Below are 13,259 nucleotides of genomic sequence, written 5' to 3'. Positions count from 1 at the left end.
TGAGTGGTCTCTCTGAAGAAGAGTGACCACACCCTAAGACCTTTAATGAATCTCAAGTTTGTAGCTAATTGGATGACCTGTTCCTAGTCGGCTGGGTGGGGCAAGCTGTAAAGGGCTGAAGAGAGGGCCACAGCTATCATTCAGAGACTGGCCTCTTTTTTTTAAAATTTTTTTAATGTTTATTTTTGAGACACAGAGCATGAACAGGGGAGGGTCAAAGAAAGAGAGAGGGAGACAAAGAATCCAAAGCAGACTCCAAGCTCCAAGCTGTCAGCACAGAGCTCGACGAGGGGCTCGAACTCACAGACAGTGAGATCATGACCTGAGCTGGAGCCAGAAGCTCAACTGACTGAGCCACCCAGGCGCCCCTGAGACTGGCCTCTTGATAGAACCATCGCTGTGCAATGTGAGGCTCCACATGGGAGATCTTGTAAAAGCTGTTTCTGGAGACATGGAGACTACCTCTTCCATGGAAACCTCATGTAAATGCTCAAGTCCGTCTGTCCAGAGAGGGAGCAATGGAAATGAGGGAGGTGGAGAAAGTGGTGAAACGTGTGTGTGCCTCTTGAGGGGGGAGGGGCAGGAGGAAGGCTGGGCTGAGTCGTCTGTCTGCAGAAGAGTGACCACACCCTAAGACCCTGCATCCAACTCCAGCTGGTAGCTGATTGGATGACGTGGTCCTAGTCAGGTGGGTGGGGCGAGCTTTACGAGGGCTGAGGAGAGGGCCACAGCCATCATTCTGAGCCTGGCCTCCTGAGAGAAGCATCGCTCTGCAACGTGAGGCTCCACGTTTCAGGAGACATGGAGACGCCCTCTTCCCACTGCCGAGAGGAGACTCAGTTCCATGTCTTTCCAAACCTCAAATCTTGCGGGTCAAATACGGGTGGTGCTGAAGGCCACGGAGGACCCACTCTGCCTGAGAAGCCGTCACCGTCATCGCACACACCCTGCGACCTGCCTAACGGTTGGGCTCCCACGTCGACAGGTCTGCCCCCCGCAAAGAAACCTGTGAGTTGGAGGAGACCTTCTGCGGTTGGGGCTGGCCTGCAGAACCTGGGGAACACGTGCTACGCGAATGCGGCCCTGCAGTGTCTGACGTACACACCACCCCTCGCCAGCTACATGCTGTCCCAGGAGCACTCCCGAAGCTGTGGGAGGCAGCCATTCTGCGTGCTGTGTGCTCTGCAGGCTCACGTGACCCGGGCCCTCTGCCGTCCGGGAGACGTGATCCGGCCTCCGCCAAAACTGCTCGCTGCCTTCCACACACACAGGCAGGAGGATGCCCATGAGTTTCTGATGTTCACTCTGGATGCTATGCAGCAAGCGTGTTTGCGTGAGGACAAGCCTTCAGAGCCTCAGGCTCAGGACGCCACCCTCATCCGGCAAATCTTTGGGGGATACTGGAGGTCTCAAATCCAGTGTCTCCACTGCCAGGGTGTCTCCAGCACTTTGGACCCTTACCTGGACATTAGCCTGGATATCGGGGCAGCTCAGAGTGTGAGCCAAGCTTTGCAACACTTGGTGAAGCCCGAACAGTTGCATGGCGAAAATGCCTATCGTTGTAGTACTTGTCTCGACAAGGTACCTGCTTCCAAGACGTTGACTTTGCACACTTGCTCCAAGGTCCTGATGCTGGTCTTGAAACGATTCTGCCATTTCACGGGCAGCAAACTGGCTAAGGAAGTGCAATATCCTGAGCACCTGGACATGCAACGCTATGTGTCTGGGCAGAATGGGGGGTCGCTGACTTATGTGCTCTATGCCGTGCTGGTGCACGCGGGCTGGAATTGTCACAGCGGACATTACTTCTGTTACATCAAAGCTGGGAACGGCCAGTGGTACAAAATGGATGATGCGAAGGTGACCGCCAGTGATGCGACGTCTGCCCTGAGCCAACACGCCTATGTCCTCTTTTACATCCAGAAGAGTGAATTGGAAAGAGACCGTGCGAGTGAGCCAGGTGCTGGGGAATCCACATCCCTCCGGGCTGACCACGCAGGCACGGCTGCGGCCCAAGGGGGCCTGAAACCGACCCCAACATCGAGGTGCCACAATTGGAGGATCACGTGGAAGAGACACCACTGCCAGCAATCACGTTAGACCAGTGGAGATTCCTCCAAGAAAGCCACCGTCCCAAGTCTGAATTCAACCTCAGGAAACTAGAATTGGCTCTTCCCCCCGACGCAGTCCTCATTCACCAGTCCAAATACAGAGATGAGATGGGAAAGGATCACCGTGAGCCAAACATCCACGGGCTCAACAGTTCAGCCAGGGACATCCCACCTCAGAGGGCAACGGCCATTAACCAAGTCCCTTGTCTCACCGGCAGAGCCAGAGCTACCAAGAGGACGAACAAGAAGGGACAGAGGTCTCAGGAAGCAGTGCAGGGATCCCACTACAGGCTTTGAGATACACGCCTGCCCACGGGCACACTCACCGGCCCTCACTCACTACTCACTCACTCACAGTCCCTTCTAGGCCACGTTTTGTGTGTTGTAGGTGGGTGTGATCGGGACATGTGGAGGGACCATGAATCTGGCTGTATTCATGGGGTATGGCGTTCCCGTTGACCTGGAGAATCCTGAGCTTTAAGGGTGGCTGGCTGTAATGATGTTATTGGAGAGGTGTGGATTATGCTGGGTATTTGGAGGATTTCTCCCCTCCATGACACAGAGGAGAATTGGGGGCCAATCAGAGCTGAAAGGGATGTAGGGAGTGGTCAGTCAGGCCTGAAGAGTAGAAAAAAGGCTAAGCACCTGAAGTTCGTGAGAAAATGCCTGACATTCAAGTTCCCATCAATGAATTCCTTACTCTCTGTTTATTTTTAAAGCACATTTGTTCCTATGAGTTCCTATTAGTTCCTAGTGTGTAATATCTAGTATCTAGTACTTAGTGTCTAATAGCTAGTGATGACTTCATAGGGTCTAGAATTGAGGAGCAACAAGGTGATAGGAAAGATGGGATTAAAGTGCCTAAGAGGTCACATGACCTTGGCCAAGTATAACAGTCTGGGAAGGAAGGCAGTGTCCCTCACTGACCGGCCCTTGGGCATGCCAGATGCTGAGTCTCCTCCACTGGAGTCTGCCTGCCACACACCATTCTGGATGTCTCCTGATACACAGGAGGAGCATATTTGCATTTCAGGTGGGTTGGGACGATTTGGGCCTCATGCAAGCTGGCAGAGAAATAGGACAGGGAGGAAATGGGGGTTGTGGTGTGCCTCTACTCACCAAGTGAAGGACTGTTTAGTGTTGAAGAGGATTCTGAGGGCAGAGACTGAGGAAAGGGATGGCTCTCAATGTTCCTGAGGACATGAGGTTCAGATTCCAAAGGAACTGGACCCCAGAGTCTGATTGGTGTGGGGGCATGCGGGAGCAGCGACAGCATCCTGCTCCATTTCGCCATGGGGTCTGAAAGCCTAAAAAATTCACTCCGAGTTCACCAGAGTTTTGATATTCATTTCCCATGGTTTACAAGGAAATTCAGAGTGGGGACCTGGAAAGAAACCATAAATAAAAGAGTTCAGATATTCACTTTGGAAGATTCCAATCTAGCAGAAGGGATACTAGGTTTTTGGAATTGATTTTGTATTTAAAAATGGCTTCCTTTTATGTCAAATGGGCAGTTCCGTTTTTTGAGAGTCAAGCATACTTGTGTATGTTGGGGCAGTATTTCTCGTGTAAGTCAGGGCAGTATTTCCTGTGGTTTTGATACCAGAGTACAGTTGAGAGACTTCATGAAAGTCTCTCCAATGAGTCATTCAAGACCATCTCCCCTGCCTTTCCTAAGGCTTTCCTGCTGGTAATGGGTCCTCAGGAGACTGTGTAGAACATGCAGGAAGGAGAGGTCATGCAGGGTGAAGACTGTATTTGACCTGGAGGTCATGATGCCCCCTCATGCTTGTTGGGAGAAGGGGTACATGAAAGAGTCAAGAATCTATGTGAATATGACTCTCCTTTCTCTTTTGACTCAGGAAATCCAAAAATCCCTATCCGCGGAAGGCTGACCTGACCCTCCAAGGAGGTGGGGTAGATGGCAGCAGGTCACACCAAGCAGGAATTTTACAGACCCTTGAATGCCCCAAAATGAAGAGGCAACACAGGGTATCCATGGTGTGCAGGACTCCCAGGCCAGTGGAGGAGGATCCTAGGGTAAGTGGATCCTTTGAGGTGTGGTGAAGCAGTGGGGGGGGTGGGGGGAGAGCCACTATTCTGGAGATGGGGATTGCACATGACAAGCTCTGTGTCTTTCTGTCAGTTACCCTTTCCTAGCCGAGGATGGTCTGCCTTGGAATTTCCCCAGCAGGCTCATTAGGATCTTCAGATCTGCGGATCAAACTTACTTGTACATAGGTCAGGTCTAGGCTGGTGTTTGTCCAAATCTTTCCATGTGGCTCATTTCTATTCAGTCTGAAATCTCCAATCCCTGCTGTGGTCCCTCCCCCCACAGAGGTTCAGACATATTAAATATCCTGGAGCTCACGAGTCGTATATGATGTACCCTGTCCAGAACCCATCTCCCACTCCCAGAATATGTCCTTCTCTGTCACAGAGTCTAAGTCTAAAGTCCTCTTTTTTCCAGCAAAAAGGGGACACAGGATTAAAGAAAGAGACGGCTAATCTCCGGGCAAAGATAAGAGCCCCAAATCAGGGTTCTTGCCCCTTATTTATTAAGATCAGAAGGCTTACAAACGTGATGGGCATGCACAAAGAGACCAAGAAACTGTGAACATTAACTTGGGGATGTGAGGGAAAATGGGGGTTTTGAAGATATACAGTGTTTAGGGTTTGGGTCAGTATTAAACAAAATCCTGGCCCCGGGCAGATAGGCAGACAATTGTTAAGGGCAGACAGGAGGCGCTGTGCCTGTTTATCTTTGCCAGCTTAGAGGATGAGACAGACAGGGAGAAAAGCCTCAGGGTTAACAAGGCACCTTTTTTTTTTTTTTTTTTTTTAACCATCTCCTCTCCAGGCTGCTTGGCCTACAGCGCAGCATCCATAGTCCAATTCACTAGTTTACCTAACTTGGCCCTTTCCTCCTGTGAAAGCAGCTTTTCTGCTATAGAACTAATTGGGGGGCATTTTTGCCCTGCATGCCTGATCTTGCTTACCTCATATAATTTTGTATTGGGAGCCTTTGCACCCGTTCCTAATTTGGGCCTTTGTCCCTCCCTCTCTATTCTGGGGACTCTGCACCCACTTTCTATTTTGGGTGCCTTTGCACCTCCCTATTCTTGGGGTGCCAATCCGGTTTACCCAAACTCAGGTGTTTGGGGGAGCATTCTATGGCTTTGAATTTCTTTATGCCTTGTTAACCCATTGGTGTAAGCCCAGGGGATTCCTAAGCTTATCCCCCACACTTCTCATGTTCTTTACACTTGGATTTTGGTTCCTGCTCATTTACTGAGCCTCTCCACCTTCCCTCACACAGGTAAAGTGTAAGAAATGCAGAGCCTTTGGGCACAAAGCATCAAGCAGCTGGTGCACCATGAGACACTGGGATGGGCCGCGGGCCCCCCAGGCCTGGGACTCCAGGAAGCTGAGGGAGAATCTGGAACCAAGGAGAATGTGGAAGACAGGCAACGCAGCTCCTTCTACTTCCCAAGTTTTGTCGTGTAGACGAGAAGGTCAGCGGAGGAAGGTGCTGCTCCAGAGATTCCCCAGGAGACGCCCAGGAAGGCAGCAGCGAACCTGGAGGGAATCCACAGAACCCTGTGACTATGAGAGGGTGAGTGTCCCCTGTTCCTGCTCTTCTTCTTTCCCTGGGACAGGGGTGGGCTTCATTGACCTCCTGGGAGCAGAGGGGTTTCAACTTTGACCAAGGTGATTTCTCTGGGAGTCCTTTTCACCCAGTTTCCCCGGGTGTCAATGCTTTTGCAGGATCCCTTGTATGTGTGCTAACAGTGTGGCTAGTGGGGGAGGGCAGTGAGAACACTATATCAGGAAACTCTTGCAACACCTAGACGCCTCTCTGGAAGACCACACATCTTTCTTTGTGACACATACTCCCAAATTAGCCATGGAACTCAGTAACCCCCACCGCAAACCTCCACCTGCAGGATGCCTGTCCTTTCCCTGGAAGCATGAATGGACTTGCTTGTCCACTTCGGGATAAAGGCACGATGCAGAACCTTTTTGGTCCGTCGCTCCGGTGGAATCAAAGCATCAAGGGGCTACTGCCCAGTGTTTCTTCCTGATCAGCACTGAGCTGGAGGTCCTCATCCTCTGTCAGTAGAATCCTTTCCTGTCTCTCCAAGTTGTTTGCAATGGACTGAGGTCTTGGCGTTTCTGTCTGTTTCTTTGCTGTGCTTGTCGTGCATGTGTCCTTGGTGGGGAGGAAGGACTCGTGGCCATTGTCTGTGTGTTGTGTGTTCCCACAGCATCCGCACAGGCCAATGCCCATGTACACCACCAAGAGGGTGTCCGTGCTGGAGCCACACGTCCCGGCTGAGCCTCCTAGCGGGACGCCTGACACGACACAGCTGTCCCCGTCGGCTGCTCCTCTCGGGAGACCTGCGGCGAGCACCTTCCCACCTGCTGGCTGGCAGGATGCCCAGCAAGTGGGGACCCCTGCCCCTCCTGCCCCGCCTGCCCCAGCACACCAACGCTCTGCCTGGGATCCAGGCCTCAGTGTCCAGCTGAGACAACACCGGCCCCGATGTGCCTCCCTTGAAGGTCTCAGACTGTCTCTAGGGCACAGGGCACTGGCCATGCCCAGGCACCAGCCAAGCATCCTGAGGTGAGCTCTGATCCTCCTCCAACCCGTTTGGCTCCGAGTCCTCAGCCCCACATCCAGACACCAGGCAAGAGATGAGCCCCGCTCCCCGACAACACGTGCCAGAACCCTCGAAAGAAACCACGATGGACCCCCTTTCATCAACCCCACAAGAGCACAGGATCCCCCGGCTGGGGCTTTGCCAGAGTCTGTGTCATCCAGAAAGGAGAAGTGCATGTGGTCTCAAGGGGGCAGCTCACGTGCTCAGGAAGTCACCTGCCTTGGTGCAAAGCATGAACCTCCAGCCTCCCCGCCCCCAACCTCAATTGGACACTCTCCAGGCGTGCACCATGGCCCTGTGTCCACCCTGTCCACGGGCACCCAGCCAGCCCATGGGAATGGTCTTCAGCCGCCTGGATAAAGGAAGCTGGAACTCCAGGTTCATAGCAGCTCCCTGTCTGGCACCTCCCGAGACGCCAGCCCCCACTGGTCAGGTCCCTCCCATCACACACCAGTCTGAAGGAGGCTGTGTGTGCATCCGATTGAGTGTCCTCTTTGATCACCTGCAGCTTTCATCATCCTCAGATGAGTGCAATTGGCAGTGAGACACCTCATGGCCTTGAAATCTTGACCTCCAACTCAGTGACCCTGAGGAGATGACTGTTTAATTGAAAATAGGTTTCAGGTATGGCATATGGTGCATCAGCAATTCCCCTGTTGGGCTCGATGTACAAAATTGGAGCCCTGGTCATACTTGGATGTCACGCTTGTGTTGTGTGTATACATACATCCCTTCTCCCAACGCAGAACACACTTTTTCTTTAGGTAATATATGTTATTTTTCACATGATACTTATCAACGTGGATGTAAAGTTTATTTTATGTAAATACATATTTAAGAAACTTAGTGAAATTAAATAATAAGTTGTAAGCCTCAATGTAAATATAACCCATGAAATTAAATGCGTTTGTTTTGCAAATGTGCAATTTGGGGATTCTGAATAAAGGATCCAACTGTTTCCTTTGCAAATTCGAAGCAGAGATTAATTCGGTAGACTCTGTGATGGTAGTTTTGTGCCAATTGTACTGGGGAATATATTACCCGCTTTCTTCATTTTCGTTATTAAATGTTATCATGAAGCTATGTTTCCTTTTTTTCACATTTAATAAAAATTTTCCAAATAGGACATAAGATGCATTAGTTTCTTTCTCAGCTGTGAAGATTACTTTTAATTATTTACTTTGTCAAAGCTTAATTAACTGTCAGGAAAGAGGAGCTTGATAGGACCTAGGTCTGCTTCGACTTTCAGAACCTCAGGCAAACCCAGCTGTAGTGTGTAAATACATGCTTATTAGGATCATTTTTGTGTGATTGGGCACCTGGGTAGCTCAGCCGGTTAAGCATCCGACTCCTGATTTCAGGTCATGATCTCAGAGCTCATGAATTCAAGCCCGGTGTCTGGCTCTGCACTGTCAGGGCAGAGCCTGCTTGGGATTCTTTCTCTCTCCTTCCCGCTCTGCTCCTCCCCCACTCTTCCCCCCACCCCCCCCGTCTCCCTGAAGATAAAATAAATAAACTATAAAATATTTCCATGTGATCCTGCGTACCTCCAATATGCACTGGGCAGGCTCAGTCTGTCTTTGGCCCATAATGGGATCCGTTGGTGAGACTTCATGTATGCATATGCCGGAACCCTATGACAAGAGATGCACATATTGGCTGCCTTTTGGAGGCCTGGTTTGTGATTTACTGCCCTCCATAGGATTTTGTGACACAGCAATATTTGACAGGCTGGGCAGGTGCTGGTCAAAATATCACCTTAGGAACAGGCTATCTTTCTTCTCTCCCTCAGGGCAAACTCTGAGGAGGACCCAGGGAAATCCCATAGGTCTGCAGAGAGGAATCCCCCCTTAGGAAGAGCACACACCTGCTCCTTCGCCCTAAAGAGCATTCTTTGGGGAATGCTCCCCTCTCTCTCTCTGCAGATCTGTGCAGCCAGAAGGCAGAGCAACTAGCTGTTGGCCATCCAATGTCATTTAAACCAGGAGGGAAGTACAGGAGTCACAGGGTGAGCCCCACCCAAAACTCCATCCATGAAGACTCTGTGTGACTTGAGTCAGAGGCTGTTCCCTTTCCCTGGCCCCTGACTCAGGCCCTGCCCACTGCCCCATTACTGTCTCATTCCTTCTGACAAAAGCATAATAATCGGGCTCTTTTTCTAATATTCATTTTATTCAAGTCATGCGGTTGCTCTTTTACATTGTTAACCTCACACCCCTTTTGCAACGCATTTAACTGTGGATAATATTATCAATGTTGTAAGTCTTCTCTGGGGGTTCTACATATGAAATGCCTAATATCTTCAGTAAGGCATCATGGAGGGTCAACTACTATGCCAAAGATTTTGACTTTATGACATGCACGGAAACTGTGTTAGATGATATTAATAGGTTATCTGATATCATCCATCACAAACAGATGCATTGAGAGGCATCAAGAATTCTCATTGGACTAGGGGGAGGGCCTCCAAGTGCAATGCCGTCGGCAGTCTGGATGGTTTCCCTCCTTGAAGATTGGCGTGTATTGGACGTCGTGTGCACTTTTCGTTTGGCCTTTCCTATCTTCTCCAGGAGGCTGCTCCTGTGGCCTCTGTCCACTGCCCTCAAGGCATGGCCCCCTCCCAGCCTGGTGCCATCCAGCCCTGCCCACAGCTTCCCCGGCCTCAGCCTGGCCTCACTCAATGGCATGGGACCACTGCCCCACCCTTACTGGCAGCATTCTTACCCCTGCCCCACCCATCACCACATGCTTCCCAATTCTCATCCTCTCAACTCCCAGTTGGTCTCACCTCACAACCAGCCCATCCCTTCACCGTACCAGCCTGGCACCAGCCACTCTCAGGACAGACCAGATTCTTGAGGGGGGGTGGTTATCGGGCCCAGAGGAGAAGCACACCTTTCACTTTTCTTAAAATATCCATTGACATGCACCAAACTTGGACCTGTTTTTTCAATGATTATATATTCCATTGGGTTTTCACCTTTTCCTATAAAATTGTTGGGTTTTCAATGGAGTTTTAGACAGTATTATCTCTGGCATTATTAGAATGAGGTCACAGATTGCTCTCCTCCATGTAGCGACCTCAGCCAGTCTATTCCAGGCCTTCCTGGAGCACGAAGCTGACCCATCTCTGAGGACTAGACTTTTGCTCATGTCTGAATGCTTTGGTACTGACATTTGGGGTCTTCCCCAGGCTTGAGTCAGCCGGCCTTCATACTTGAATGACACCCCAGCTTGTCTTGGTCTCCAAATCTCAGAACGGCCCAGAATCTTCCACGTGGGTAGTCAGGATGGTGAGTTGTCTCAAAAGAACCATTCTACCACCTGTTTCCCTGTCATGTCTATGTGTCATCTATCTGTGTGTCTATCATGTATCTCTCCTGTCTTCATCGGGTCTCTATTATCTATCTATGGAGTGTATTTCTATTATTGAAATTGTATCTGTTATTTGCCATACTCTGTGCGTGATGTATAAATTCAAATGCCTTTGAGATGCAGGTGGGTGACATCCATAAATGTTTAGTTTTCTAAGTATATTCTACATATATTTTAGGTTCATGTTTCTCATCATCTTTGTAGCCTGGACTCTTTGACAGATTATCTTCATTGTGAACATAGAATATAGCTTATTCTTTTACCCATTTTTGCTTTCTCCTTCAGAATATTTTGTTTCACCTATGGATTAGAGCCATGTCCAGGGTCTACTGTATAGGAAATACATGATTTCAATTTAAACTAATGAAAGATGAAGTGTTCGCCATTTTCAGGCATACTTTTAAGGACGCCTGTGCTCTCACATGAACAGGTGAAACACGGTCATACTGCATTAATACCCTTATGAATTGTAGGGTGAAATCTGTGAATTAAGATTTCCTTGAGAAATCCAGTTTAGGTGGCAGGATTTGTCAAGACCAAATAACACTGTTCCTATTGCCAGAATTGCTCCAACATCACCCCACGTGAGGCCACCTACTGGTTTTCCCATATGCAATCTCATTTGCTAATTGTCAACATTTTTAAAAATTTAACATCTTGACTTAACTGGATTTATATTTTGAAATAAAAGTTCCTGGAATGTCTGGAAAATATATCACCACCAGTGGCCTGAGCAGCGCAGGGTTCTCTATTTTAGCTCAGAGTCCAGGGTCCAGCACGGCCAAAATTAAGAGTCACAATGAGGGAATACTAGACCCACCAGACCTTCTGTAAATGCTCATGGTCGCCTTTATGCCCCCACGAAATGCTCAGGCTGCAGTGCAAGGCATGGAGACTCAGACCTGCCAGCCTGAGCAAGTGCCCAATGCCAGGTTCTCCTGGAAGTCTAGGCAATGCCCGTGCTGGCCAGCGGCGCCCCCTGCTGGACAGAGAGCAGTATGCAAGACTCTCTCTTGTGACCTCCCACACAGATTACAAAGCCAGGGGTGTGGACTTCATCATGTGTGGGTGGAACACGTGACACAAGGCCACCCAGGAAGAGCTGGTCATAGGCATCTGGGGAGCTGACTGGATGCTTATGGAGGCCATCATGAGATCCAGATCAAATATTGTGTGTGTGTGTGTGTGTGTGTTGTGTGTGTGTGTGTGTGTGGTTGCATGTGTGATATACGGATTTTAATCCAGAAAGAGAAAGTTGGATCCCAAAATTTCTACAGGATGACCTAGCATGGTTATTTTCTGTGGCTTTTCCCTTCGTGGCTCAGATGCACATACACTGTTTGCATTTTACCCATGATGCTGCCCAATCTAGAATCAAATCCACAGGAAAAATAGATTTCACGTGTTAATGTCTTTTGAGATCTAACATCCAGTTAGCCCTGTTGAGCTCTTTCAGTGAGAAAGTGCCATGTAATCACTTGTATGTGGAATAAAAAACAAAACAGAAGAACACAGGGCAAGGGAAGAATAAATAAAATAAGATAAAATCACAGAGGGAGGCAAGCCATAGGAGACTCTTCAAAAAATTTTGTTTTTTGTGTATTTGAAAGAGAGAGAGAGAGAGAGAGGGAGAGAGAGAGAGAGAGAGAGAGAGAGAGAGAGAGAGAGAGAGAGAGATACAGAGCATGACCAGGGGAGTGGCAGAGAGACGCATGCACACAGAATCCGGAGCAGGCTCCAGGCTCTGAGCTGTCATCAGAGCGCCGGACACAGGGCTTGAAGTCTCAAACCCTGAGATCATGAGCTGACTGAATCAGAGTCCGAACCGGCTGAGACACCCACGTGCCCCAGGAGAACCCTTCAGTGTAGAGAAGAAAGTGAGGGTTGCTAGAGGGGAGGAGTGGGTGGGCTCCATTTGCAACGGGCGTTATGGAGGGCCCCTGTGGGGGTTAGCAGTGGGTGTTTCATGTAAGGGACGAAGCCCTAAATTCCACCCCTGAAACCAAGACTACACTCACTGTTAACTGAATTTGATTTACATTTGGAAAATGGAGGGGGGACTGGGTGCCTCAGTCGGTTGAGTGTCCAACCTCAGCTCAGGTCAGGATCTCATGGTTCGTGGGGTTGAGCTCCACGTTGGGCTCTGTGCTGACAGCTCAGAGCCTGGAGCTGCTTTGGGTTCCGTGTCTCTCACTCTCTCCCCCTCCCATGCTCACACTCTGTCTCTGTTCTGTGTGTGTGTCCCTCTCTGTTTATTTAAACATTTTACTTCATGTTTAAAACATGAAAACAACAGACCAATAAACTTTAAAAGTAGAATAAGAAAAAGTATTTTTCCTCTATTGACTCTGATATTTGAACATCCAGAATTCAATATGATTTCCTGTACAAAATTCACATACTGACATTAGTTCCCACTACGTGTGGTGTGTGTGTTTAATGCAGACTGGAAACAACAACAACAACCACAACAACAACAACAGCAACAACAGGCTTTACCCTGTCAGTGCCATTGGCAAACGACCAGAGATCTCCTATGTGGCCCCCCTCCCCTGGGGGGAATTGAAGGATCATGCACTAATTCCCATTCAACAGTGTGTTTAGTGAGTCTCGCTCCTAAGAAATACAGGTGTGACTGAGATCATCCATCCATACTCTGACCTGAAATACCACATTGTTGCCTCGGTTTCCACTTGAGACTCTTTTCTGAGGTGTACAACCGAGGACCAAGATTGCAATGCAACTGAGCAGAAATCCCTGAGCCTCCTCCCTTGTGGAGGAGATTGTCCAATGGGGGGATGGTGGTCAACTCTGTGGAACAAGGTAGAGCTGCTTGGTGGCTCAGCAAGAAGAGGTGGAAGAAGGTTCCTTTCCCCCATTTGCTCTGCAGCCTCATGGGAGGGGGATCGTTAAGGGAACCTAATCTAATGCACATGGGCCAGGAAGGCTCCACCCACCCGTCTCCAGAGACATGAGCATTGATTTGCTCCTTGCCATTTCCAGGCAATTAGCCAATGTTCACATGAACATGTGGAGACTTTACAAAAGATATTATGTCTACAAGGAAACACTTTGCACAGTTATGAATTAGTGTTTCCTTCTGCTCCTC

The 13,259-nt window shown here is 49.3% G+C and overlaps 1 protein-coding gene across 1 annotated transcript; it reads left to right on the top strand.

Moving 5' to 3' along the window:
* Positions 1-326: 326 nt before the first annotated feature.
* LOC122467470 (ubiquitin carboxyl-terminal hydrolase 17-like protein 6) lies at positions 327-2,408 on the top strand. The gene is given in 2 exon segments (XM_043553857.1): positions 327-2,014; positions 2,017-2,408. Coding segments are annotated over 2 exon segments (1,605 nt in total). The 5' UTR covers positions 327-801.
* Positions 2,409-13,259: the final 10,851 nt, after the last annotated feature.

The sequence above is a fragment of the Prionailurus bengalensis genome, chromosome B1, assembly GCF_016509475.1.
Source record: "Prionailurus bengalensis isolate Pbe53 chromosome B1, Fcat_Pben_1.1_paternal_pri, whole genome shotgun sequence".
Lineage (NCBI taxonomy): Eukaryota > Metazoa > Chordata > Mammalia > Carnivora > Felidae > Prionailurus > Prionailurus bengalensis.
Note: the sequence above shows the minus strand (reverse complement) of the source record. Positions and strands in the feature narration are given on the sequence as shown.